General features: G+C 33.6%; 4 protein-coding genes across 7 annotated transcripts; 2 read left to right on the top strand and 2 right to left on the bottom strand.

Moving 5' to 3' along the window:
- Positions 1-114: 114 nt before the first annotated feature.
- On the top strand, positions 115-4,394 carry LOC103484630 (glycosyltransferase BC10). Of its 3 annotated transcripts, XM_008441812.3 has the most exons (11): positions 115-278; positions 364-638; positions 734-850; positions 1,785-1,885; positions 1,992-2,063; positions 2,225-2,306; positions 2,628-2,708; positions 2,942-2,983; positions 3,178-3,237; positions 3,384-3,530; positions 3,866-4,394. In XM_008441812.3, exons 2-11 carry the CDS (start codon positions 375-377, stop codon positions 4,046-4,048), a joined length of 1,149 nt encoding a protein of 382 aa, XP_008440034.1. In that variant the 5' UTR covers positions 115-278; positions 364-374; the 3' UTR covers positions 4,049-4,394. The 3 variants fall into 3 exon arrangements, with proteins under 3 accessions (XP_008440034.1, XP_008440035.1, XP_008440033.1); XM_008441811.3 differs by having other exon boundaries at positions 147-638; XM_008441813.3 differs by lacking the exon at positions 1,992-2,063 and having other exon boundaries at positions 146-638.
- On the bottom strand, positions 2,478-9,276 carry LOC103484633 (uncharacterized). 2 transcript variants are annotated; one of them, XM_051088657.1, is made up of 8 exons: positions 8,952-9,276; positions 8,752-8,818; positions 6,877-6,923; positions 6,275-6,362; positions 5,551-5,684; positions 5,332-5,430; positions 5,025-5,137; positions 2,478-2,861 (listed from the first exon to the last, which is right to left on the bottom strand). In XM_051088657.1, exons 1-7 carry the CDS (start codon positions 9,180-9,182, stop codon positions 5,063-5,065), a joined length of 741 nt encoding a protein of 246 aa, XP_050944614.1. In that variant the 5' UTR covers positions 9,183-9,276; the 3' UTR covers positions 2,478-2,861; positions 5,025-5,062. The 2 variants fall into 2 exon arrangements, with proteins under 2 accessions (XP_050944614.1, XP_016899180.2); XM_017043691.2 differs by having other exon boundaries at positions 2,478-2,739.
- Positions 9,277-14,753: 5,477 nt separating this feature from the next.
- On the top strand, positions 14,754-17,284 carry LOC103484628 (putative pectate lyase 2). Its single transcript, XM_008441808.3, has 4 exons — positions 14,754-15,441; positions 15,968-16,071; positions 16,190-16,328; positions 16,989-17,284. Exons 1-4 carry the CDS (start codon positions 14,758-14,760, stop codon positions 17,208-17,210), a joined length of 1,149 nt encoding a protein of 382 aa, XP_008440030.1. The 5' UTR covers positions 14,754-14,757; the 3' UTR covers positions 17,211-17,284.
- Positions 17,285-17,381: 97 nt separating this feature from the next.
- Positions 17,382-19,541, bottom strand: LOC103484627 (uncharacterized). Its single transcript, XM_008441806.3, has 3 exons — positions 18,662-19,541; positions 17,774-17,818; positions 17,382-17,651 (listed from the first exon to the last, which is right to left on the bottom strand). The coding sequence occupies exons 1-3, from the start codon at positions 19,467-19,469 to the stop codon at positions 17,521-17,523; spliced, it is 984 nt and encodes a 327-aa protein (XP_008440028.1). The 5' UTR covers positions 19,470-19,541; the 3' UTR covers positions 17,382-17,520.
- Positions 19,542-22,764: the final 3,223 nt, after the last annotated feature.

Genomic DNA, 22,764 nt, shown 5'->3' with positions numbered 1-22,764 from the left:
TCGGTAGTTTTTGTTTGTGATTTTTTCGACTAGAACTGAAGGGGCCCACGAGGGGTGGACCTATGGTGGGAGTGGGATGACCTAATAGTAGCCCACATTGGATAGCCCATTTAACAAACTCAACCGTACGACGACGTATTGCTCTTGTTGCTCCTTCTGTTCATGGAGTTCCCCAGAAAGTCTTCCAAAGTTCGTTCACATTTCGCTACCGTCATCCCTTTCTCTGATGCGTTTTCGTTTATTTATTCTCTCCCCGGCGACACTGCCACCTCTTCCATGTATTCCCTTTTCTCTCTCTCCTTTGTTTTGCTCTGTACTTCCTCCGCCTTACTGCATGAATTCTCTTCTCTTCGTCATTTCCAGAAAGAACAACAATGAAGAAGAAAGCTCTTCTAACACCACCCCGCAGGCTGTTCTGGTTCAGCTGGAAGCTTCTCGTCGCCTTCTCTCTTGCTCTTTGCATTCTCGCTCTTATTAGCCTTCATTCCTCACCTTCTACAACCGACCTCGCCGCTGCTTCATTATCGCGTCGATCGCGTCCTCCTTCTGATTCGTTTTTGGGACGCCCTAAGATCGCTTTCTTGTTTCTCACTCGTCGGAACCTTCCTCTTGATTTTCTTTGGGGAAGCTTTTTCGAGGTTTTTATAAGTTTCCTCTCTCGCTAAAGTTTCTTCGATTAGCCATTCTCTGTGATTGCGAAAAATAATTTGTATACATATTTTTTAAATTCCAGAATGGCGACGTTGCGAACTTCTCGATTTATATTCATTCGGCACCTGGATTTGTGTTCGACGAATCGACTACAAGGTCGCATTTCTTTTTTGGACGGCAATTGGAGAATAGCATACAGGTAACATGATGTGTGTTCTGATGGAAACGATTTTTTTTTTTTTTTTGTAGTGTTTTCCCATAGCATCCGCCATCCGTTTATGCTTTACCTTCAAACTGGCGATTAATGGATTATTTGTTCCTTACCCGTTTGTGTGTGTGTGGAGCTCCTTATAAGCATGAAGGACGAACTCTTCGACTAATATGATCTTCTGTACAAGTTTAGTCTAGCTGGTTTGTGCTTTGAATGGGCAACTTATAATTTGCTTTATCTATACTCTCCTGGGTTGCTGATGTTATTTCGATGGATAGATTAACTTGGCTGACCGCAAATATAGCACAGTGCTAGTTGAGCGTCTCAATTGACATCAACAGTTCTATTTAACTTAACACATCAAGAAGTTATAAGTCTAACAAGAAGGTTCGGTTCTCATCCATGAAGAGTAAATAGGGTGAGCGCACTAGGCCTTTAATGATAGGTGTGCATGCTTGGAAAATCATAAAGAAATTGAACTCCAGAGGCTTGACAGACATGAGCGCATCTCAAAATGTGGTGTTCCCTTTGTATTGAACTGAAGAGCATATAGGCAGTAGGCTATTCCCTAACGAGTGGTAGACTCAGTGATCAAACAACATCAACCTTAATCGAAGTAAGAGAACCTCTGTAAATTCCTCACCCTAGCTAGTCAAGGGATGACAATGTCCCTAGGGCACTAGGAGTATTGTTCTCTATAGGTAGGTACCATAGTTATGATGATATTATGATTTACTTTCTGTTTTTAAATTTTGGGAGGAAACGATGTTGAAGTATATGATCTTTTCCTTTATTCAAATTTCATTCACAGCACTGGTGCTCAGTTTTTTTTTTTTCCATTGCATGTGTTGACATCAGCATTTCTATTTAATTTGGGTTGTATTCCTACTTAAACTTAGCAACAAAATGTGTTATATTGTAGGTGGCCTGGGGAAAGTCGAGTATGATTGCTGCAGAGAGGTTATTACTTGAAGCAGCTCTTGAAGATCCAGCAAACCAGAGATTCGTTCTTCTCTCGGACAGGTGTTTTATGATCACCACTGCCACTTTCCGCTGCTCTCTGAACAATTTAATCTATGAAGTTGAGGTGTTTCACAACTTCCCTTAAGATTTGTCTTCTATGCTGCAGTTGCGTTCCACTATACAACTTTAGCTATATATACAGCTATCTCATAGCTTCTCCAAAGAGTTTCGTGGACAGGTAGACGGAGGGCCTTGACTTTGAGGTGCCAAGGCCTGATTCTTTGTTGACCATTTGCTGCTAAAATTTTGATATGCGCCTAATTTTAGTGTTCAGAGTGAAATTTATTTATATGCCTACCTAAACTGTTTGATATTTTTGTTCTCATTTAATTTTTGTAGTTTTCTTGATGCAAAGGAGGGTCGCTATAACCCAAAAATGTCACCTGCTATACCTAAGAGCAAATGGAGGAAAGGTTCCCAGGTCATCCATCAATTCACACTAATTTTTCCTTGGACGTTTTGTTGTCTATTTTTTGGTCTTTTTGCATGGTTATCCAGATTCAACTATGAGCCATGGGTTTTGTATTCATATTTTATCTTTCAGTAGTTATTATTTCCATTTTTAGCTGTCATGTACTTTAAAGTACTCAAATGACATAAGTATGATCTCTTTATTGCTTGATAAAACAGTTAAGATGTACTAGACAATAGAGTATCCACTCTCTTGGGCGTAAATGCCTATTAGTTGAATTCTAAACAACCATGATGAGTGGAGTTATCTTGTTCTGTGGTTAAATTGCAGTGGATCAGTTTGATTCGTAGTCATGCAGAAGTTGTTGTGGACGATGATATCATATTCCCAATCTTTGGATTATTCTGCAAGGTATGTGCTTTGCTGAAAATTCCTTCTTTATCTATCAAGTACAATACAAGTGCAGTTATTTATTCTGTGTGAAGATACTATCATTCATACACACACTGACATACATTACAAATAAACACCGTATATTAGTCATGTCCTTCCCGAATCTATCATCTGCAAATTGAATGTTACAAAGAAACATTTTCACTCTTGTTGGTATTGTTTATAAAATTTATACTTTTTCTAATCTACAGCGAAGGCCGCCTGTGGATGCAAGCAAAGGAAATATGAACACTGTAAGTGATTATTTGAGTATATAGAAATTCAATTGTGCATGTTGTTAAGAAATGGTTTATTCATTATTTTGGATATTATCTACTATTGTTCTGTATGGTACTGCTATCGCCATCACTATCAATTCTTCCACACTAGAAATCATTCTTCGATTATAATAAATGTAACTATATCCTGGCCAAAATTCTGATTGTAGAAACTTCAAAAGCAGCACAACTGTATTCCAGACGAACACTATGTCCAGACACTGCTTGCTGTGAGTACAGATATCTTTTCCTTCTCCGTGGACCTCTCTCTCTCTCTCTCTCTCTCAATGGCTGTAAAGTTGTTGTTTGGGATTATTTTGAGTTTCACAGATATAATTTACATTGTAACATCATTTTTCTTGTGTTTACTCTATAGTTAAATGAACTTGAAGGTGAACTTGAACGAAGAACAGTAACTTACACGCTATGGAATCAGTCAACCACTAAAATGGAGAATAAGGGATGGCATCCTATTACATTTACCTATGCTAATGCTGGACCTCGGCAGATTAAGGAAATAAAGGTTGCTATTATTGCGTTATTTCTCTTTTTTATTTTTAATTTTGTGATTGTGTTTGTTTATTTAAACGGGTGGATAAACATGGTTTCTTATGACAGTAAATGCTTTAGCTTTTATTTAGTGCAGCCATACTCTTTTTTGCGTTGTTTGTTTTGACTTTTTGTCTTATAATGATGCCATAAGGATCGACGTCTATTTTATATGTCAATACCAACAACCATATTTAAATTACTCTATTGGCAAATCTGTGACATAAATGAGTTGATCTAGTGCCCTTTTTAAATTTATACATTGTCTGGTGTCTCACCATGTTGTTTGACATTTTATTATTTTGACAGGGAATCGACCATGTTTACTACGAGACAGAATTCAGGACGGAATGGTGTCGAAATAACTCAACTTTTGTTCCTTGTTTTCTATTTGCTAGAAAATTTTCTCAAGGAGCTGCTATGCGATTATTAAGCGAGGGAGTTGTAAGTCACTTTGATGCCTCAGCACTATTAGACAAAAAGATCGACTAAATTTATATACTGTCCATCTCAGTTACCCAGTTAAAATATAAAATATTCTACAAAGCTTTTAACCATAAATGTTGTCCCTTAGGCCCGCAGGTTAAATATTCTTGGTGTTCATAAGAAAAATATATAAATAGTTCAATCACATTCCACGGGCCCTATACTTGGCGGCCTTCTAACTTAACACCGTTGGTCCCTGTTTTCATTCAACACGGTCGGTTCCTCAAATGAAAAATGGATCGTTCAATGAAGTCACTCTGTTCATAGAGGCTTTTGATTACAATACTTTTGATTTTGATGCTGATGATGTAAACTCGTACTCGTTTATTTATCATTGTGGATTCTTTGCTGAGTTTGTTTGTTGGAAGGAAATTTATTTTTTACATATATTAATTAGACTAATCTAGTGATATTCTATTCTAACATATTGGGGGTGCAAGTATAATTTCCTTGAACCATGGCTTTATGTGAAGGTTGATGTCAATAAATAGTCCAAACCCTTGTAGGTCATATTTAAATAGCTTGGATCATTTTTTTAGGTCTAGGTTGTCATAATTTGATTTGTCTTGAATATAGTTTTGTTTCATTATTATTTTAGTCAAAGGAATAGGCTGGATGATCTCAAGTTTTGAATAGATCGGTGGGGTCAGTTGCGTCTACCAAAGAATAAACAATATTCAATTTGTTTTTTTATTTACTAGAAACAATTTTAGAGAATCCATCCTCTTTAAAAACGCATAACCAAATTGACTTTGTCAAATTGACTCAATTTATAAAAAGAACAGCACAAAATGAATGAATCTCATCTAATAAAATTTTGACGAAGACCGTCGTTTAGTATTTTTGAAATTTCAAGAATTAAAATATAACTATTTTAATTCACAAAGAAAGGTAAAAGAAAATAATCTGAAGTTTAGTTTGATGCTTTCTTGAATGATATTTTATTCAAAGGTCAGTATATAATAATAGACAAAGACCGTACCATCAAAATGAAGCTCATAGATCTCTAGTATTCAAAATTCACTTTTTCTTGAGGTATTCCCTCGCTCCAAATATTGTTGATCCAACCCTCACATTTGTACTTCCCATTTCAACCTGCATATTATGCCGAGTATGAGTTAATGATCGTTCTGTAAACCGTCACCCTAAACAAATTATATTGTTCTTTGGCCTATTTGATTGAAGAGCGGCAACCAATTTTCCCGAGTTTGTTCGGTTTAGCAAAGCTTTAGGCCAAGTTTACATATCCTGTTAAGCAGATACTATATTCTAAAGATTATCATTCTTACAGCTAGTTCGAAGTCTGCTGACATTCCCATTGATAGCTCACATTGTTCTTCTGATATTTCGAGTGCTTTGCAAACTTCCGTTCTACAGTTGGCCAATAACTGCAACCAATTCATACCAATCAGTAAGAGCATAAGATGCAGAAAAAACTCAACAAGTTTCTCGTAAAAAAGGAATGGTGGGCAGGTGAGGTTGGGCTTTAGAGGGAAGGGTTTTGTCACCTTGAAGTTTTCTGGTGTGGACGTATAATCTAACATTCCAATTGTCATTAGCCCGGAAAATTGAAGATTTGGGCAGTTCAAACTAACATGTTTAGCGAGCTCCACACACCCTGAGGGCTCAACGCCTGATTTTGCTGCACTTCAATAGAGGAAAACGTTATCCAAGGAATTAGGGCATTCTATTCTTAAGTTAAAATCTAACGTAATAAAGTTCCCTGACGTCGTACAAATAAATAATATCATCACCTATGTTCTTAAAGATGCTTTATAAACAATCTAATTTTTAAAAAATGTGTCGACATCATGCTAATGTTACTAGCAGATGAAAAGTCATATGATTAACGGTATAAAAGACCAGACAAGCTTTGCCATCGAAGGAATAGAAAGGTTAGAGCTCTGTTGAAAAGGAATCATTATGTGTGAATGTATTTTGAAATAAGATAGCATGTGGAACGTGAGGAACATAATTGTCCGTATTGCATTGCCTAAATGCTTCAGGTAGGATAATAGGGAAAGTATTCTGATAGGTGGGGTGAGGTTCAAAAACTATTTACCAAGTATTTAAAAAGAACAATCAAAGCATACTTCGTACGAACAATTATAACAATTTGTACCAGAATCTTGCAAATCAGATCTCTTCAAATGTATTATTAAACTCAATTAAGGTGGTGACCATCAACTTAAGAAACAGGTATTATAGTTGTTGCAAGCAACAATAACATACATTCTTCTCCACTTGTATTCACTTGGATAAACACCTTAAGAGGCTTCCTCCCAATACTTTCAACCATCCGATCCAAACGGTTAGCAATCTGAGAGAAGATTTAAAACAGATATAACAGAAGTGATAGTGTACAGCATAAAAAAAAAGTTAATCATTTGAATAACCTTTTTTTTTTTTGATAAAAATGAAAGCATGGCATCAGGAATGATCCAACAAGACAAAAGAAGACGGGCCTAAACCCAAAATTGATGGAAAATCATCATAAATAAAACACACAGATACAGGACTTCATGAGAATGGTCCCCACGTTAGTTATTTCAGTTAATAAAGACGAATCACAAGTTCAATTACCATTCAATGACAGACCTTCAACTGCATGCTAAAAACCAAATTCAACTAAACCCACGAAAAGAGAAATAATCAACACACAATTAAGCTAAAACATTGGAAAGTGGTTTTAAGAACTTTCGACTTAACATTGATATGAAGATGAGTTTCAAATCAAAGAATTTCAGATAACTAATTAGAAGACTAGAAGAGTACCTTTACCAAGAAAAAAATAAGAAGAGTACCTTTACCAAGAAAAATAATAAGAAGAGTACCTTTTCATCATCCACAGTCTCTACGACTGCGAGGTTTGGAACGCCAGCTGTATGGTTGTTGCAAAAGTAACAGTCAGAAACAAAGGAACAAAAGCAGATGAGATGAAACAAATAAAAGTCTGAAACAATCTACTTCTTAGATGAGATGACAGAATATTTTTTTTAGACAAGAAACATATCATTGAATAAATGAAATAAGGGGAGACTCCATGCACGCAAAGTTGATTACAAAAAGATTTCTAATTGGATACTAGAAAAGAAAGACTAAAATTCTTAAAAGGGTGCCCAGTTTTGCACCAGTAAAAAGTTGTAGATATGACCAAACCAAGAAAAAGAATGAAACGAAGAGAAACAGTCTCTAAAGAGATGCTTGTTACACTTGCCCCATAACGTCTTGAAGATAACTCGAAAAATAGCCAACCAAACCGTCTTCTTTGTGCCCGTAAATGGGTGACCCACCAAAAGAGATGCAAAGCCGTAAAAAATATCAGTAGAGTAGGTGAAGGACAGCCAAAAGCATCCATAATAATATGTCAGAAACAGGAAGCAAAGGAACAGTGCACAAAAAGATGAGTAGGGGTTTCAACATGGTTCTGACACATAATACAGCATGAGGAGAGATAGACATAGAGGGCACACGACACTGGAGGTGATCCAGTATCAATAGCACCAAGGCGAAGCTCCCAAAGAAAAATTTTAATTTTCTTTTGGTAATGATCCAGCAAAATGGCAGAATGTAAATCCCTCGCAGGAGGTTCAATGGAGCTCACCAAATCATCCACGAGAGACTTCATGATAAACGACGAAGAAGTGTCAGCAATCTCAGCATCATCGCTGAGATTAAATCTTTAGATGACTTGGAGGACTCCTTTCCTCTCTTCCAGCAAGGAAAATTCTTGGAAGCTTCCATCAGCTCCATGATACCCTCTTAAACGTGAGCTTTTGGAGCCAAAAGTGCAGGTCTAAATAGCTTTAGTAAGGGGATGAAAACACAAACTTTCTTAATTTTCTTGGTCAATTATAGCTGGAAATGTTTTTCTTATAATAAGATTCTGAATGCCCTACTGGAGGTATGCCAAAACCAATAGAATCTTAAACTCTTAAAAAAGCATGTCATGAAGCCTCTCAAAAATTTGATTGCGAATGGAAAGCCAAGGAGAAAAATATCAGCCTCTAGAAGTATTAAACAATCCACTGAGAACTTTACTAATGACTCTAGTAGTGGACTGTCTTAGCACAATTCTCTCTAAATACCTTGATTTGGGCTTAGCTAAAGGCTTCAATGTGAAAAATCATAACATCGTCTCCATGTTATATTTAACGGTAATCTCCTTGCTATTTTGCAATGTTCATTTCCCTGATGAATCTTGACGATAAAAGAAATCTAAATGACATGGAAGCCCAGAATGGATTTACATCATGTATTTGCTATATAAATACTTGTCTAGTTTTGATCAAGACAAGTGGCTTTGGCTTCGCAACCGTCCATGTAGTTTATTGTAAACTGCACTTCAATAACTCCCATAGTCCCATGTTCTTAACCAGGACCTTTTTAGTCGATTTAGAAATAGCAATTATACATTTGCAACCTTAATCGAGCTACCGGCGTCATTTGTCCAGCCCAGCATTATTTTTTCTGTGTTAGCTAAATGGTTTCATTCAGCTGCTTAGTTCAATTAGGTTGTCATCTATCTAGATAGCTTGAGTTGAGGGTAGAGAGATCTCCATATCTAGAATTGCTGCTCTGCTATACTGATATGAGCAAAGGGCAATATTCTTGTGAGATTACAGAGTAAGCTGAATTGTAGATTCGTAGCATGTGCAAATTTAAATCATGTAAGAATAATATTGAGAAGAAGAAGGATATGATCATACACAGCAGTGGTTTCACTTTGTTGCTTTGCAAATTTCCGATGAAATGCCACTCAATGTCCTCCGGAAGCTGCAATATCCAATGATCGTCAAAGTCAAATAGGTCCAGACCAAACCATGGGCAACGAATTCTCATACAATTGAAAGATTTCAACTCAATTATGGAATCCGTCGGAAATTGAGCAAGAAAAGAAAAACAATACCTGAGGAGCTTTCTCAACGAGTTCCTGAACGTAATTCTCGCCAAAATATCGATGGCCAGCATCATAGACTTGACGAATGACGGGAACCGGCTTTGTTTTGCTAACAGCTACGACTCGGATCTGCTGAGGTACACGACCGGAGCGTTCGGCGGCTAGCTGAACGCGCTCAAGCACAGACTTGAGCGCCGCGGATGCCGGTGTGGCGCCTTCTATAGCGGCTGAGGAAGCCATGTCCGTACAAGAATCTTCCTGCTCCTCCTCCAGATTGTTCAACTCTGAACTCTCGACGTTCGAGTTAAGTACTCGGGGGCCAAGAAGGCAACGCAATGAAACGACGTCGTCGTCAAGTTTCCTCCTCTCATCGCTACCCTCCCATAATACTTCAAAAATTATAATTTTACCCCTACTTTTCCAACTTAGAATCTATATGTGGCTGACCTAAATTGATGTGATGATAAAAACTGCAAAGTAACTTCGAAACTTTCACGTAATAATGTAATCTAAATTTCATGAATTTTTCAATTCAATTTAACCAATTAAATATAGAAAAATACTTAAATTGTATCAAGAAACTTTTTGGTTTAGATTGTTTTTCATTCTTCCTCGATTTATTGCCTGTCGTATTAGCATTTAATAAATTTATTTGTCCTCTAATACTTAAAAGTTTTTAACTATTTTGTGCTATTTCCAAATTCAATTTAAATTCATAATTTATTTCATTTAATTATTCAAGCATATTTTATCTTATTCATTTAATTATTCAAGCATATCTTGTCACATCATATTTCAGTCTTACTTTATTTTTAAAATGTCTTTTAATTTTGTATTAATTAATTAGAGCATAAATGTATCTTTTATGTTTCTATTTCAATTGGTCAAAAACATTACCAATATTATTAGAAAAGATCAGCACGTTTACACTAACGTTTTATTTAACGTTCAAAATAAGTGTTTACCAAATAGAAAAAAATATATATTTTCAAACATTTAAAAAATTAAGCCAAATAAACCTTAAATGAAATGAAATAGTAACTCCACGACCCGAACTAACATCCAAGACAAAGCCACGGGCTAAAAATGGATTATTGATTTAGAGAGAAAAGAAATGGAAGATTGTGGTGGAGAGCGATGAGAGATGAGAGGAGGGAATGAGAATCAAGTAGTGGGAGAATACATATTAGCATTTAATTTCATAGCCTGTTTAAAGAGTTTAAGCCTATAGCATCTATGGACCTCCAAAGCCGCACCCACAATTGCAAGACCTGAAAGTATTCCCACGTAACCCCATCGCCACTTCTTTGGATGCCGCTGCGCGTTGATTCCTTCAAATATAACACCTATTATCAATGCCATTATCACATATCCCATTACATGATGGTATATTTCCCAACACCGCCGCCTCGCCCCGCTCTCCTTCTTCGGTTGCATACATACAGCAAACATGATCTAAAACATACAATTATAATATATAATTAATCTTTTTACAGTCACTACTAGTTTGGTACTGATTATAACCTACTTGAATGGTAGTCAGGAGGATGATGAAAATGCCGAGAACTAAGAAGGGAAGGTGAGAGCGTTTTGATGAAGAGTGAAGGACGGAGACTCCAAATGCCCATCCCACGGTGCCCATAATGTAGCCACAAGTTTGGCACACAGCATGAACGGAATACCATTGGTCGCACCGGATTGGGAATTCCTGTCTGAAGTATCTACCAACTATAATCCCAATGGGTATCAAAGTTCCCCATCCTATTATATTCAGAACCCCATGAACCTGTTATATTCAATAGCAACCTTCTCTCATACTTAGTAATTTTTTTTCTATTTTCATATCTTAATAAATTACTTCTTTGTGGTTACCACCAAAATTTTATACACACACATATAATTTAAATAGTACTTAGCACTACTAATCTTTTTTCAAGTTCAGCCCATTCATGCCATAAAATTTTGTTTTTTGTTTTACTCCGGTTTGTAACTCTAACTAAGTGTCCCAACATAATATCACACGTAACAATTCTTTTTACATCATTTCAAAAAAATTTAGTTTTCTTATTTGATATTTATGATGTTGCACTCAAGTATTGTTCAAAGTTTACCACAACAAAAATGACTTTTCATGATACAAGAATAATGTCATAAATGCTTAGAAAATTTTGGCATAAGAAATGCTAATTTTTGTATTTTTGAACGTACATGAAATTTTCTGGTTAAGTTTCTGCTTAAAAAGAAAATCTGTCATTTTTTCAATGTATACCTCTATTTTCTTATTTTGTGCATTCCTTTTGTTGACAGTAATATACTGTCATTAAAAAAATTAACTATGATATAGTTTCAAAGTGTGATTGATATTTTTACTCCACGTGACAGAAAATAACAGTTAAAAAGTTAACTATGATATAGTTTCAAAGTTTATTTTATATATAATATTAGTTTTTAAACAGCAAGTTTGTCACATGACATGAATTATTAGATCTATCAGAATTAAACATTGCTTATTTATGAAAGTAAAATAAATCAATGAAATGTTCGAAATATTTTTTTATAAAAAGAGAAGTAAAAAAATCGTGTCGTTGTACATTATGATTAGACAATTTAATCAACATACAAAAGATAAAAACTTAAATATATTTGTATTAATGAATCGTTTGTATATATAAGTATATGTATGTTTTAGTTCTTACATGTCTTAAAAGAGTAGTGTATCCCAAACCAGGGTTCTTCCATATTTTTGAAGGTGATGTTACTTTGGCATCTGGGTTGTGGAGGCCGGAGGTGGAATTTGCCTGTTGCTCCGCCGTGGCTTCCGTCGGGACCGAGTAACCAATGGAAGAGAGAGCCAAAAGTAGGCAGAGAATTATTAGGAACAAGTGGAAACGGGAACCCATTATCTCTCCTTCCTTCTTTCTTAGATACAAATTAAATTAAAGCCCAAGTCTTAAAAGAAAAAGGAAAAAAAAAAACTAAAAGCAACAAAATCTCAAAAGCAAAACAGGCAGCTAGACCCTAGCTGGTAGTTTATTTAAACAAGTATTGTTCATCAAGCTTGATTATCGATTTAATTTGCTAAATGTATAATTACACGTGTGAACTTTCAATTTAACTACTTCTTAGCTACCCCATTTGGTGAAGTAATCAACTAGAATTTGGAACAACATTTAGAGTGATTCCTTCTTAAGTATAAGAGAACACTAAAATTTATGTTTGAGATATTGATTATAATTTGCTGCCAAAATAACTTTTTTTCATCGACAAAAACAAATTTAGTTAATTCAAAGATTGTTGTTTGATAGATGTGTTGGGTTACGTTGAGATTGATTTTAGTTGAGTGATGGCTGATATATGGGTCTAAAATATCACTTCTACAAATTTTGGCTCACCTCCTCAAAATGCTAAAAAATTTATAAATATCTAAAAATATAATAAAAAGAAACTCCTGCTTTTTTCCAATATAGATACAAGAATTTGTGCTTTTCTTCAACAACTAGAGAATAAGTGATTTCGAAAGCAGGTTTTTCATAATTTTAGGGAACAATTAGAATCAATGAGTTGATATGCACACATAGTTAGATATATTTTTTGTCCTTTTACAGTTTTTTTTTTTTTTTAGGGTTTGCTTTTTCTCTCCATATATATATATATCTTCATAACTTTTACTTTACTCCAGTTTTTTTCATTTTTTGGCCGTAAAGCTGAAAGCAGTTTCTGAATCAATGTTTCACTCACACCATCTAATAACTTTTCGGCTGTTTCTATATATACACACACACACATACGTTTATTTGATTTCTTAACATAAAATATTTAAATTAAAGTGAGTATAAGCCAAATTAGGACTTCATGATATGTAAAGTGTACCTAAGCATCCTTTTGATAGGTGTTTTTGAATTCTATACATCAGTCTGTTTTTGAATAATGTTCAAGTTTGAAGAAAGGTCTGCAACCACAAGCTGAAATTAAACATAATAAACAGTCAAAACTTTAAAATACTTATAACATTCAACGTAATAAACCGCAATACTACTTAAAATATTTATAAAATATGTAAAATTATTTTAATTCGTTTTGCTATATTGAGAATTGTTAGTTAAAATATTGTGTTTTGTTTTTATATTTTAAAGTTTGCACAATTTAATTAGTCCGGTACTCTTAGATATTTAATTTTATTTATATACTTTTTAATATATTTTGAGTTTAGTTTTCACGGCTAATTTGTCGTTGATTTTTCTAAAACAAAGGTATAATTTTTTTTAAAGTATATTCCACGATGTTAGATTATTTTGGGGACAAAAGATAAAGACTTCAAATTTTATATATCAATGAACTAATGTAACCGTTATAAAATATATAAGCTATATTGATTTACCAAATTTACCATTCATATACTATTGTTATCATTCAACAAGTATTCCTGCGTATGTTAATTATTTGTGAACTTAATTTAAATTCTTATTCATTTATTTTAGAGTACATATTAATAATCTCGTAGGTTATTGTTAATTTGATTTATATTTTGACATATTTGAACAAATATATAAGAAATACTTATATATCAACGGTACACGAATGTCACGTTTGAAATGAAATTTGAGGTAATATAACATTGACATAATAATAATATAACAATATTATATAATGGTTATTGATATGCTATTAGTACACTAATTGGTATAGTTGAAATTTATAATTCTCAATTAGTACAAACAATATCGGTACACTAGTTTGTTTGTTAAATGTATTTTGAATGTGCGCTTATAAATTATTGACCCATTAACAATGTTCTTGAAATTGAATTTTGAATGAATGTAAATATATTGCTCAGAAACCATTGAATATACTTGAGTTACATTTTGAATATTGAGTATAGATATATTGTTAACATACCAATATTATATTTGAAATTGATTTAGAATAGTTTTAGATATAGTACTGTCAATGTCCTAATGAATGTCTTTAAAATGAATTTTGAATAACCAATATGTATACATCAATATTATATAATATTGTATGTAAGATAAATTTTGAACGATAAACTATTGACACATCGGTGTAATACTTAATATTACATTAGGAACGAATTATGTTATATCATTGATATATTGATAATTTACAAATTTATTTTGAAATAGTATTAATATGAAACAATATATATTAATATCGTTTTCTCTAAAGAAAAATCAATATCTCACATATATTTTGACGATCATTCGAAGAATAACGTGGATCATAACATAGACAAAAAAAGAAATGAGTTTCTATGACACGTGTCAAAATTATATGAATATTGAGAGAGCACAAATTTTGTCATAACTTTATAAACCAAAAGGGAAAAGACAAATAGACTTTGTAGCATCATTCTGAATACTTTCTGAAGAAACTCAAGGACGACGACTACGCTAGCTCTCACCAAAGACCCCAATATAACATACACATAATCATGTATATATAATATTATTACATACACATAATTTCAACTCAATCTTTGTGTATTTGTTACCCAAACCCTCTGGATTAATATTAAATGTTAATGATTAATAAAAACAAATTATCTCGTGCCAGCACGTTTCAAACTAAATATATATATGTATCTCGTGCATAAAGTATACGTCAAACAAAGATATCAAGCAAGAAAGTGGTGGAAGTGTAACCACGAATAAATACACACCACCAAATCCTTACCAAAATCTGGGTTTTAAACCCTCCCTGCCCCGGTCAATATCGTGTGTTCCACCAATTTAAACTCTCACATTTTGCCTATAATTCACTTCCATTTCTCAAACAAAATAGTATCATCCCAAACCCCATGGCTTTCCCATTATTATTATTATCAATATTCCTCTCTTTCCTACCCACAATTATCTCCACGCCCAAACCCAACAACTACTATGACAAACCAATATCCCTCAACCCCATCGACGCATGCTGGCGGAACAACCCCAATTGGGCAGCCAACCGCCGCGCCCTGGCCGACTGTGCCGTCGGGTTTGGCAGCGACGCCTTGGGAGGCAAATTCGGGTCAATCTACGTAGTCACAGACCCATCGGACGACCCGGAATATCCAGAACCCGGAACGCTGCGCTTTGGGGTGATCCAACTGAAGCCATTATGGATTGTGTTCGCAAGAGATATGGCGATTACTCTTAAAAGAGAATTGATGGTGAATAGCTTTAAGACTATAGATGGGCGAGGGGCAAAAGTAGAAATTAGCAATGGGCCTTGTGTTACGATCCAAAATGTGAGCCACGTCATAATCCACGGGATCAGCATTCATGATTGTAAGCCGGGAAAGCCTGGACGTGTGAGGAGCACGGTGACTCATTGTGGTGACCGCCAAGAATCGGACGGTGACGCCATTTCTATATTTAGTTCTTCTCATATTTGGATCGACCATTGCTATTTGGCTCGATGTACTGATGGGCTCATTGACGTCATTCATGCCTCCACTGCCGTCACCATCTCCAATAATTACTTCTCTCAACATGATAAAGTAGACTCTTTTTCTTTTTTAACCATATAAACTAATTAACCACATATTTATTTAATAATTATAATACCCTATTTTAATGTTTTATATATTTTTTACTTTCTAATTAAAAATTTTACCCACAAATTCAATTCTTAAAAACTATACAACACCTTTTAGAATAAATACTAAATATTTATTCTAAAAACTTCTTTGGATATATTTATTTTACCTTTCGAGACAAATTCAATTGTAATTTCAAAGGTTATTTTGGAAAAAAGAAAAAGAAAACCAGTGTTCAACAATTACCTTTGACCTATATTTTAGAACATGCTTCTAATTTGGTAAAAGAACTATCAGCAAATTAATAAAACAATAATGATAACAATGGTTGTTAATAATTTAAGCTAATGAAGAGGCACAGAGTACTAGTAGACAATCAACATTACCTTGGAGGAGCAAAAAAGAAAAGATTAGCGTATAGGATTTAAAATTTGGATTGAAAACAATAAATTTAAATTAATTAATAATGAAGTAATGGTTGGTGTAGGTGATCCTTCTTGGTCACAACGATGAATTTAGAGATGATAGAATCATGAGAGTGACGGTAGCTTTCAATCGTTTCGGGGCTGGACTTGTTCAAAGAATGCCCAGGTAATTCAACTAATCTAAAATTAGACCTCTTTTTTTTTTTTTCTTTTTCTTTTTTGAGTAGAAAATTAAAATGTAGAATTTTTTTTTTATAGAAAAGTATATATATATGATTTTGCAGGGTGAGATTTGGATATGCTCATGTTGCCAATAATTGGTACAACAAATGGGAAATGTATGCGATGGGTGGCAGTGCAGATCCAACCATCTTCAGCCAAGGAAATTACTTCATGGCTCCCGACGATCCTTTCTCAAAGCAGGTAATTTTAATCTACTGCAAACTGCAAAAATCATATCACAGTGGCAATTACATTTCCAAATTTTCAATAATAACAATTGAATTTCTAAACTTTCAAAGTGTTAAAAGATTCAAATATCAAGCTTACAATAATTTTCAAACTTACACAATAAATACAATTTACACAAATATATGTAAATTTAAAGTCCAATTCTAAATTTTGAATAAGTTTCAAGATGTATTGCAACTTAGTAATTTGCTCTTTAATTTACTATTTAAAAAATATCATTTTAGGTACAATTGATTTTGGAGAAAATTTTCATACCATCACCTATTTATTTTTTGTTCCAAAATCTTTAAAATGATTTTGAATTGTTGTTTTATTTTTAGTTTGAAGAAGTGACTTTAGAACTATTAGCTTACTAAAAATGGTATTTGGTTATTGTAAAATTGTTGAAATAAATAATTATGATTAGGTGGATCGATGCACCTATCTACGTGCTCCCGTTCTCTCTATCGTAAAGAAAACAAAACTAGATTATTTTTCTAAAAAAGTATTATTCTTGTATGGAGGAAAGGTAGAGAAGCATCTATCTAAGTTTTTCTCGTATGATAAGTTATCTATTTTGGTTTTAGTTCAAAAAAGTTGCTGTGGTTAAATATAATGTATGTGTGGTGGTAGGTAACAAAGCGAGAGGTTTATGAGAGTGGATGGAAGACATGGAAATGGAGATCTTCAAATGATGTGTTTATGAATGGGGCTTATTTCATCCCAACAGGCTGGGGATCTTGTACCCCTTTCTACACTCGAGCTCAAGCTTTTCCTGTTGCTCATGGCTCTTTAGCTCCTCTTTTGACTATTGCCGCCGGCCCTTTGCCTTGCGTTCTTGCCAAACCTTGTTGATTATATTAATTTTTATACAACTTCCAATATCATGAGATAATATATGGTCCATCACTTTCTATTTTTAACTTTAATATTTGTTGTGTTTTGAGTGTTAAAATATAGTTTTTCTTTCAACTTTTAACAAAGGCTTATATCACACACTTTCTGAAACTTTAAACTACAAACATAAACTTCAAAAAATGTGAATATTAATGTCATTTGAGACCATTTCCCAAAAGGGAGAAAAAGAAGTTTGTATTGAATAGAAAGAGAAGAAATAAAGAGAGAAAGTGAAAGAGAATTAGAAGTGTGTATTTGAATTTGAAAATCAAAAAAGCCTATTGTCGTTAGTTTGAACTCCACATGTGACGGGTGCGTTGGCCTTCTTCAGTTTCTTGACAAACAAGATAGTTGCTGCAATTCCCAATGCCCCAGCTGCTGATACCGCACTCACTGTCCCTATAATACTAAATTAAATTACGAACTCCAATTTTACAAATACACCCTAACACCATATACACATCATTTAAGAAAAGCTATGTTAAGAGAAACTGACTAACTAGCACATTTTAATAATTTACCTGCAATTATTCGGTGCTTATTGCTAACACTAGATTTGCTTTGATCTGCATGTTCCCAAAATGCAAATATTGTTAAGTAAAATCCAATCATTTTCTCACTTACACAAGTAGGATGGATTAAATCAACGACAACATCTGTATTTTCATTGCTTAAATTCAAACTCATTGTCTTACTTTGAAGTCTAAGGATGTATATACCTCTATCTCCACACTTCCAATTTCAGTTCATCAACTTATTAAGTCTTAAGCCTCCTTTTATCTAAAAGAAGAATAAAAAAAACTTATATCTCCTATTGGGAACCTTAAATAACAGTCAATTAATCCTAATTAAGCTCTAAAATTTTAAATTCAATTCTTTTTTATAATCATTTGATTTATTTATCGTTTTCAATAACTTTTTAAACTTCACTTAATAATCATATATTTTATTTTTTTAAATCCAAGTTACAAAATCACTTTATTCATTTATTTTTTTTACTTGGGCTATCTACTTTTAAGTAAGTTGTAAATAATTAGGAGTTTTGAAAAGTATGAAAAATAGATTTTAATTAAGACAAAAAACATATTTAAGTAGATTTTTCAAATGACACTTAATTTTATACGATCTATTTTTTAGAAAATATTCTTTTTGATGTATGGAGATATAGTTACTATTGGACTGTACCTAAATATATATTACTGTTTAAAATTTTGATTTTTGTTCTTTTTAGCAAATTTAACTCAAAGTTGAAGTGTTTGGTTAGAAATAATGAAAAAATGGTAAGAAAACTCACCAAAGTTTCAAAAATTAAAGAGTTATCCAATAATAATAAAACCTTAAATGCGAATGTCAAAATTGAATAATTTTTTTAAGAAAAAGGGGGGAAAAGCAAAGAGATTGAAGAATACCTTGACAATAAGTAGTGACATTATTGTTACCATCACAAATACACAAGAACTGAAGCGTTTCAACATCAAATCCACACGACCCACCGCCCTTCAAAACATCTTGACAACCAAGACAAGTAGTTGTAACAAGAAAATCAAAATCAATCCGAATCCCATATTCAGCAATCTGATCTTTATTATCTCCATCTCCAACGCTCCTCCAATACACGCTTGTGTAGCTACCGCAGTACTTAACCATCATCTTCAATGAATCCACCGCCTTCGGTGAATACGAGCAGCATGAACTCTCCCCCAGCGCCGTCTCACACCCTGGCAAGTGCGTGCACAAATAACTCGCACTGTCACACGACGCGTCGCACCGGTCCGGGAATCGCCCGCAGAACACCGGCTTGGGCGCAATCATCACGTTCTGTTCGCTGCAGTTGAAGAAGAGGAAATCGTTTAGCGGGGAAACAGAGAGGTGGGTTTCCGGGTCGAGAATGAAGGGTCGGGTGGGGCGGAAATTTTGACCGTCTTGACAGGCCCACATATCTGGGTCGGAGATTAGGATGTAGGGATCGGAGTAGCTAATGGTGGAAACAGGGTATGTTCCGGTGGGTGTTCGGAGCTCTAATTTGTCAGAATTTGTGCAGTAAAGGAGGTTCCGGTAATAAAGGCTGCCGCAGCCGTCGTCTATGCCGAAAGGGTAATGAATCGGAATGCTGCCGCAGGAGGTTCGGCATGTTGCTTCCACACACAAGAATGATGTTAGGAATATTTGTGACAAAATTAGGCGAACAGGGGAGAGGGGATTTGAAACTAATTGCATTATTCTTTTTCTGGGAGAGTTGGGAGATTTGTGACCATCAATTTCTCTTCTACTACGTTTGAAGATGAAGAATGAGAAGAGTGAAGTCGAAGTTTTTCTTTATCTTCTTTTTCTTGGGAGGAATCTCCATTGTTATCTTTGAATTTCTTTCTTGCTTTGATGTTCCCTTTCCTTTTTGGTATCTTTCTTTTGTTATTTAATGTTTCAATTAAGAATTCATTTTCTTATACATTATGATGTATGATTATTAGAAAAGAGAAGTGCTTGGTCCTGTCACTTTGTCAATTGTCACCAACAAAATCTTTCCTTCCTTTTTCCTAATATTTGGTATTTAATGTTGTGTTTACTATACTATATAAAGGAAGATTCTGGTGTTTGCCAATTAGACCAATCTCACTTCATTGTGCCCTAACAAATATAATATTATTGCAACTATTATGTAGTAATAAGAATTAAAAAAAACACAATCAATAACGAAAGTTAGCAAATGCGATCGCTAGAAAAATATTGATGAGCTTCTATTATGTATAAGTAACTTTTTGTTTATGTTGTTTTTCTTAAATATTGGTATAAAAAATTTACTATAACCCATATAAACTTAATACTTTCAATCACTTTATTTGAACTAATTTTTATCATTGTTCATAACGATGAGATATTGGTGTTTTGGTTTTTCAAACTTTGTTTATATAGATGTCCATGTGTCATACACTTTTTGTTTTATTCTTATTCTTTCTAATAAGAATTCACATGGCATACACATTCATTCTTATCGCCGCGGATAACGAGTTATGAAACATATTCTCTTAATTTCCCCTTGTTCATATTCATATAGTTAAAATTAGAATCTTAGTTTTTATTATAATTTTGTCCCAACATTAACTCTATTAAATATTGAAAAAAAAAATCTATATCACAAATTTCCATCCGTATCTTAATATAATATTTTTTTTTCCCGGAGGGAATATAGTATTTCATGAATATGGCCCACGAAAGCCCAATAATTGGTCCATTATCATGTGATGGAGCCCATTTCCAAGAAGGGACACGACAGCCGTTTTTGGGCTCAAGAACCGGATCCCCGCAAAAAAACGACAACGTTCCATCCTAACATGCAGGACGACATAACATATATCCCGGAATCATGGAGGCTCGGCCAGTTTTGGTAAACAAACACAGGTAAATCTTTTCTTCATGAAACCAAACTAGAAAAATAGATCTGAAACCGCGATCTGTGCACACGGTTTTGACCCGAATAGAATGCATAACAAACCAGATTCACGCTAAAACCTGATAAAACAAGGGGGGAAAGGGCCCATTGGATCCGCAAAAAAGAAAAAGCTATGGAGTTTGAAAGAAAAAAGTAAGAGTGTAGGGTTTAAGGTCTTTTTAGTCAAATCTTTATTATTATTATTTCCAACCTCTTTTTGACTAAAAGCAGAAGAGAAGAAGTGTTTTCACGTTCATGTTCTCATGGGCAATATATATATATATATTTATTTATATATCTGCCGAAATATTGGAAGAAAATTTTAAAAAATGTATATATATAATATTTAATACAAAATGGTAATGTCAAATAAAATGTAATCAAATTCAAAGCAATCCACATGTTTGTTATATTACTTTTCTGGAATTTTATAGTACACTTTGATGGCAATTATTCACCTAATCCTCTGAAATATTATGTTTTCTATTTAATGCCTTTCAAAAAAAGAAAAGACTATTTGATAAATATTACACCATAGTTTCACCATTTTGAGTCTTAAATTTCTGTCCTAGTATATATATATTGTATCGAGATTTGTGTTAGTCGAACCGATTTGAAATTTTTTTGATTGACTTTGTGGTGTGTAAAAAAAATTACGATGAGTCTATAGATTAGATACTTGCGAAGAAGATTATTTTCAGGTTTTAAGCAAGACGGGCTCAATTATATATCTATTTTGTGATATCTTTTAGAGTTTATTGGCATCGTTATTCATCTTAGGTTGAATAACATGTTTTGAGATGAAGGAGGACAAACTTTTTCACTTTATTTTATTCATTTCGGTCATCTTTCTTAATTCATATACCTATTTCAAAGGTGTCGTCTTATCAAATTAATTTAGTTTTGTTCAATAAATATATATCACAACGATATTGAGATGAGATTTTTCGATCCAAGAGATTTTAGAATTTAAAAAGAATAAAAACTATACCTAACCTTTAAAATTATTATATAATTGAAAATTTTTCAAATTTATTGTTTCTTTTGAGATCACCCACACAACCTCAAACTAACTAATGGAGAATTCTATCATGTGTACATGTACAGTTTTCCTTTTTTTTCAAATCAATATTTGACATTGTTTGAATTTCTAAACAATAATAAATAGGGGTGATCATCGATCAAGTCAATCAATTTTGTACAAAAAATCGAGGTCGAAAACCGACCTGGTCGGTTTATAAAAAGGAAACCGGCAACGATGCTCAACAGGTCGATTTTGGTCGGTTTTTAGAAACCTTTTAATAAAATCGACCACCGACCATATTTTAATAAAATTGACCATCAAGTGTCGATTCGATCAATTTTAATCGTTCGGATCCGTTTTTCAAATGTCGATGTTCACCCCTACGAATGAACCACACTAATCTGACAAAATTAGTAAAAAACACAAATAAACTCTATATAAGTACTCCACAATATATAGTATGATAATTTCTATTTTATTTTTAAAGTACGCAAATTCTTCATGGCATCATGTAAATAAATGTATTCACGCAATATTGTGTCCATTCATTTTTTTTTTTTTCTTTTCTAATCAACAAGAGACTTTGGTCACTTTTATCGAACCGACCGATAGAGAAAACGTTGTCAAGTTGCATTAAATTAGTAATGGATGGTTTATTGGGCATTGTAATATGTGAATAATAGGATGTATATGCAATTATGAATTGAATAAAGTTTTGGAAGTATGATCCAAAAATGGTTGCAATCAAATGGTCAGAAAAGGATGACCTACAATGTTTGACTTGAGGATTATAGTAGGGGACGACAAACTCAACTTGTTCTCCATTACAATCTTCATATCCAACAAAATAATAATAAATTTCTTCCCTTTTTCTCTCTTCTTTCTTATTAATTTCATCCTACATCCCATCCATAATCAAACTCAATTCTTGGTGGGAGAATCCCATATATGGAGCTAAACAATTTTCCATCCATACCAAATCCCACAAAACAAGTCAACACAAAATTATCAACTTGCATCTATTTTCATTTTCATTCAATTCATTTATCTACATAATTCTT

Source organism: Cucumis melo, chromosome 8, assembly GCF_025177605.1.
Source record: "Cucumis melo cultivar AY chromosome 8, USDA_Cmelo_AY_1.0, whole genome shotgun sequence".
Taxonomy (NCBI): Eukaryota; Viridiplantae; Streptophyta; class Magnoliopsida; order Cucurbitales; family Cucurbitaceae; genus Cucumis; species Cucumis melo.
This window is presented reverse-complemented; position numbering and strand designations above follow the sequence as displayed.

What these genes read in the sequence shown, in the direction of transcription:
- LOC103484633 (XM_051088657.1), bottom strand. Translation starts at nt 9,182, where the DNA reads ATGGCTTCCTCAGCCGCTATAGAAGGCGCCACACCGGCATCCGCGGCG. An exon ending in CAAAGTGAAACCACTGCTGT is followed by an intron (nt 6,924 to 8,751) that starts GTATGATCATAT and finishes ACAACCATACAG; the next exon opens with CTGGCGTTCCAAACCTCGCA. An exon ending in CAGCAGACTTCGAACTAGCT is followed by an intron (nt 5,138 to 5,331) that starts GTAAGAATGATA and finishes CATAATATGCAG; the next exon opens with GTTGAAATGGGAAGTACAAA.
- LOC103484630 (XM_008441812.3), top strand. Translation starts at nt 375, where the DNA reads ATGAAGAAGAAAGCTCTTCTAACACCACCCCGCAGGCTGTTCTGGTTC. An exon ending in TTCGTTCTTCTCTCGGACAG is followed by an intron (nt 1,886 to 1,991) that starts GTGTTTTATGAT and finishes TCTATGCTGCAG; the next exon opens with TTGCGTTCCACTATACAACT. An exon ending in TCTTTGGATTATTCTGCAAG is followed by an intron (nt 2,709 to 2,941) that starts GTATGTGCTTTG and finishes TCTAATCTACAG; the next exon opens with CGAAGGCCGCCTGTGGATGC.
- LOC103484628 (XM_008441808.3), top strand. Translation starts at nt 14,758, where the DNA reads ATGGCTTTCCCATTATTATTATTATCAATATTCCTCTCTTTCCTACCC. An exon ending in ACTTCTCTCAACATGATAAA is followed by an intron (nt 15,442 to 15,967) that starts GTAGACTCTTTT and finishes TGGTTGGTGTAG; the next exon opens with GTGATCCTTCTTGGTCACAA. An exon ending in CTTGTTCAAAGAATGCCCAG is followed by an intron (nt 16,072 to 16,189) that starts GTAATTCAACTA and finishes ATGATTTTGCAG; the next exon opens with GGTGAGATTTGGATATGCTC.
- LOC103484627 (XM_008441806.3), bottom strand. Translation starts at nt 19,469, where the DNA reads ATGCAATTAGTTTCAAATCCCCTCTCCCCTGTTCGCCTAATTTTGTCA. An exon ending in TGTCACTACTTATTGTCAAG is followed by an intron (nt 17,819 to 18,661) that starts GTATTCTTCAAT and finishes GGGAACATGCAG; the next exon opens with ATCAAAGCAAATCTAGTGTT. An exon ending in TAAGCACCGAATAATTGCAG is followed by an intron (nt 17,652 to 17,773) that starts GTAAATTATTAA and finishes TTAGTATTATAG; the next exon opens with GGACAGTGAGTGCGGTATCA.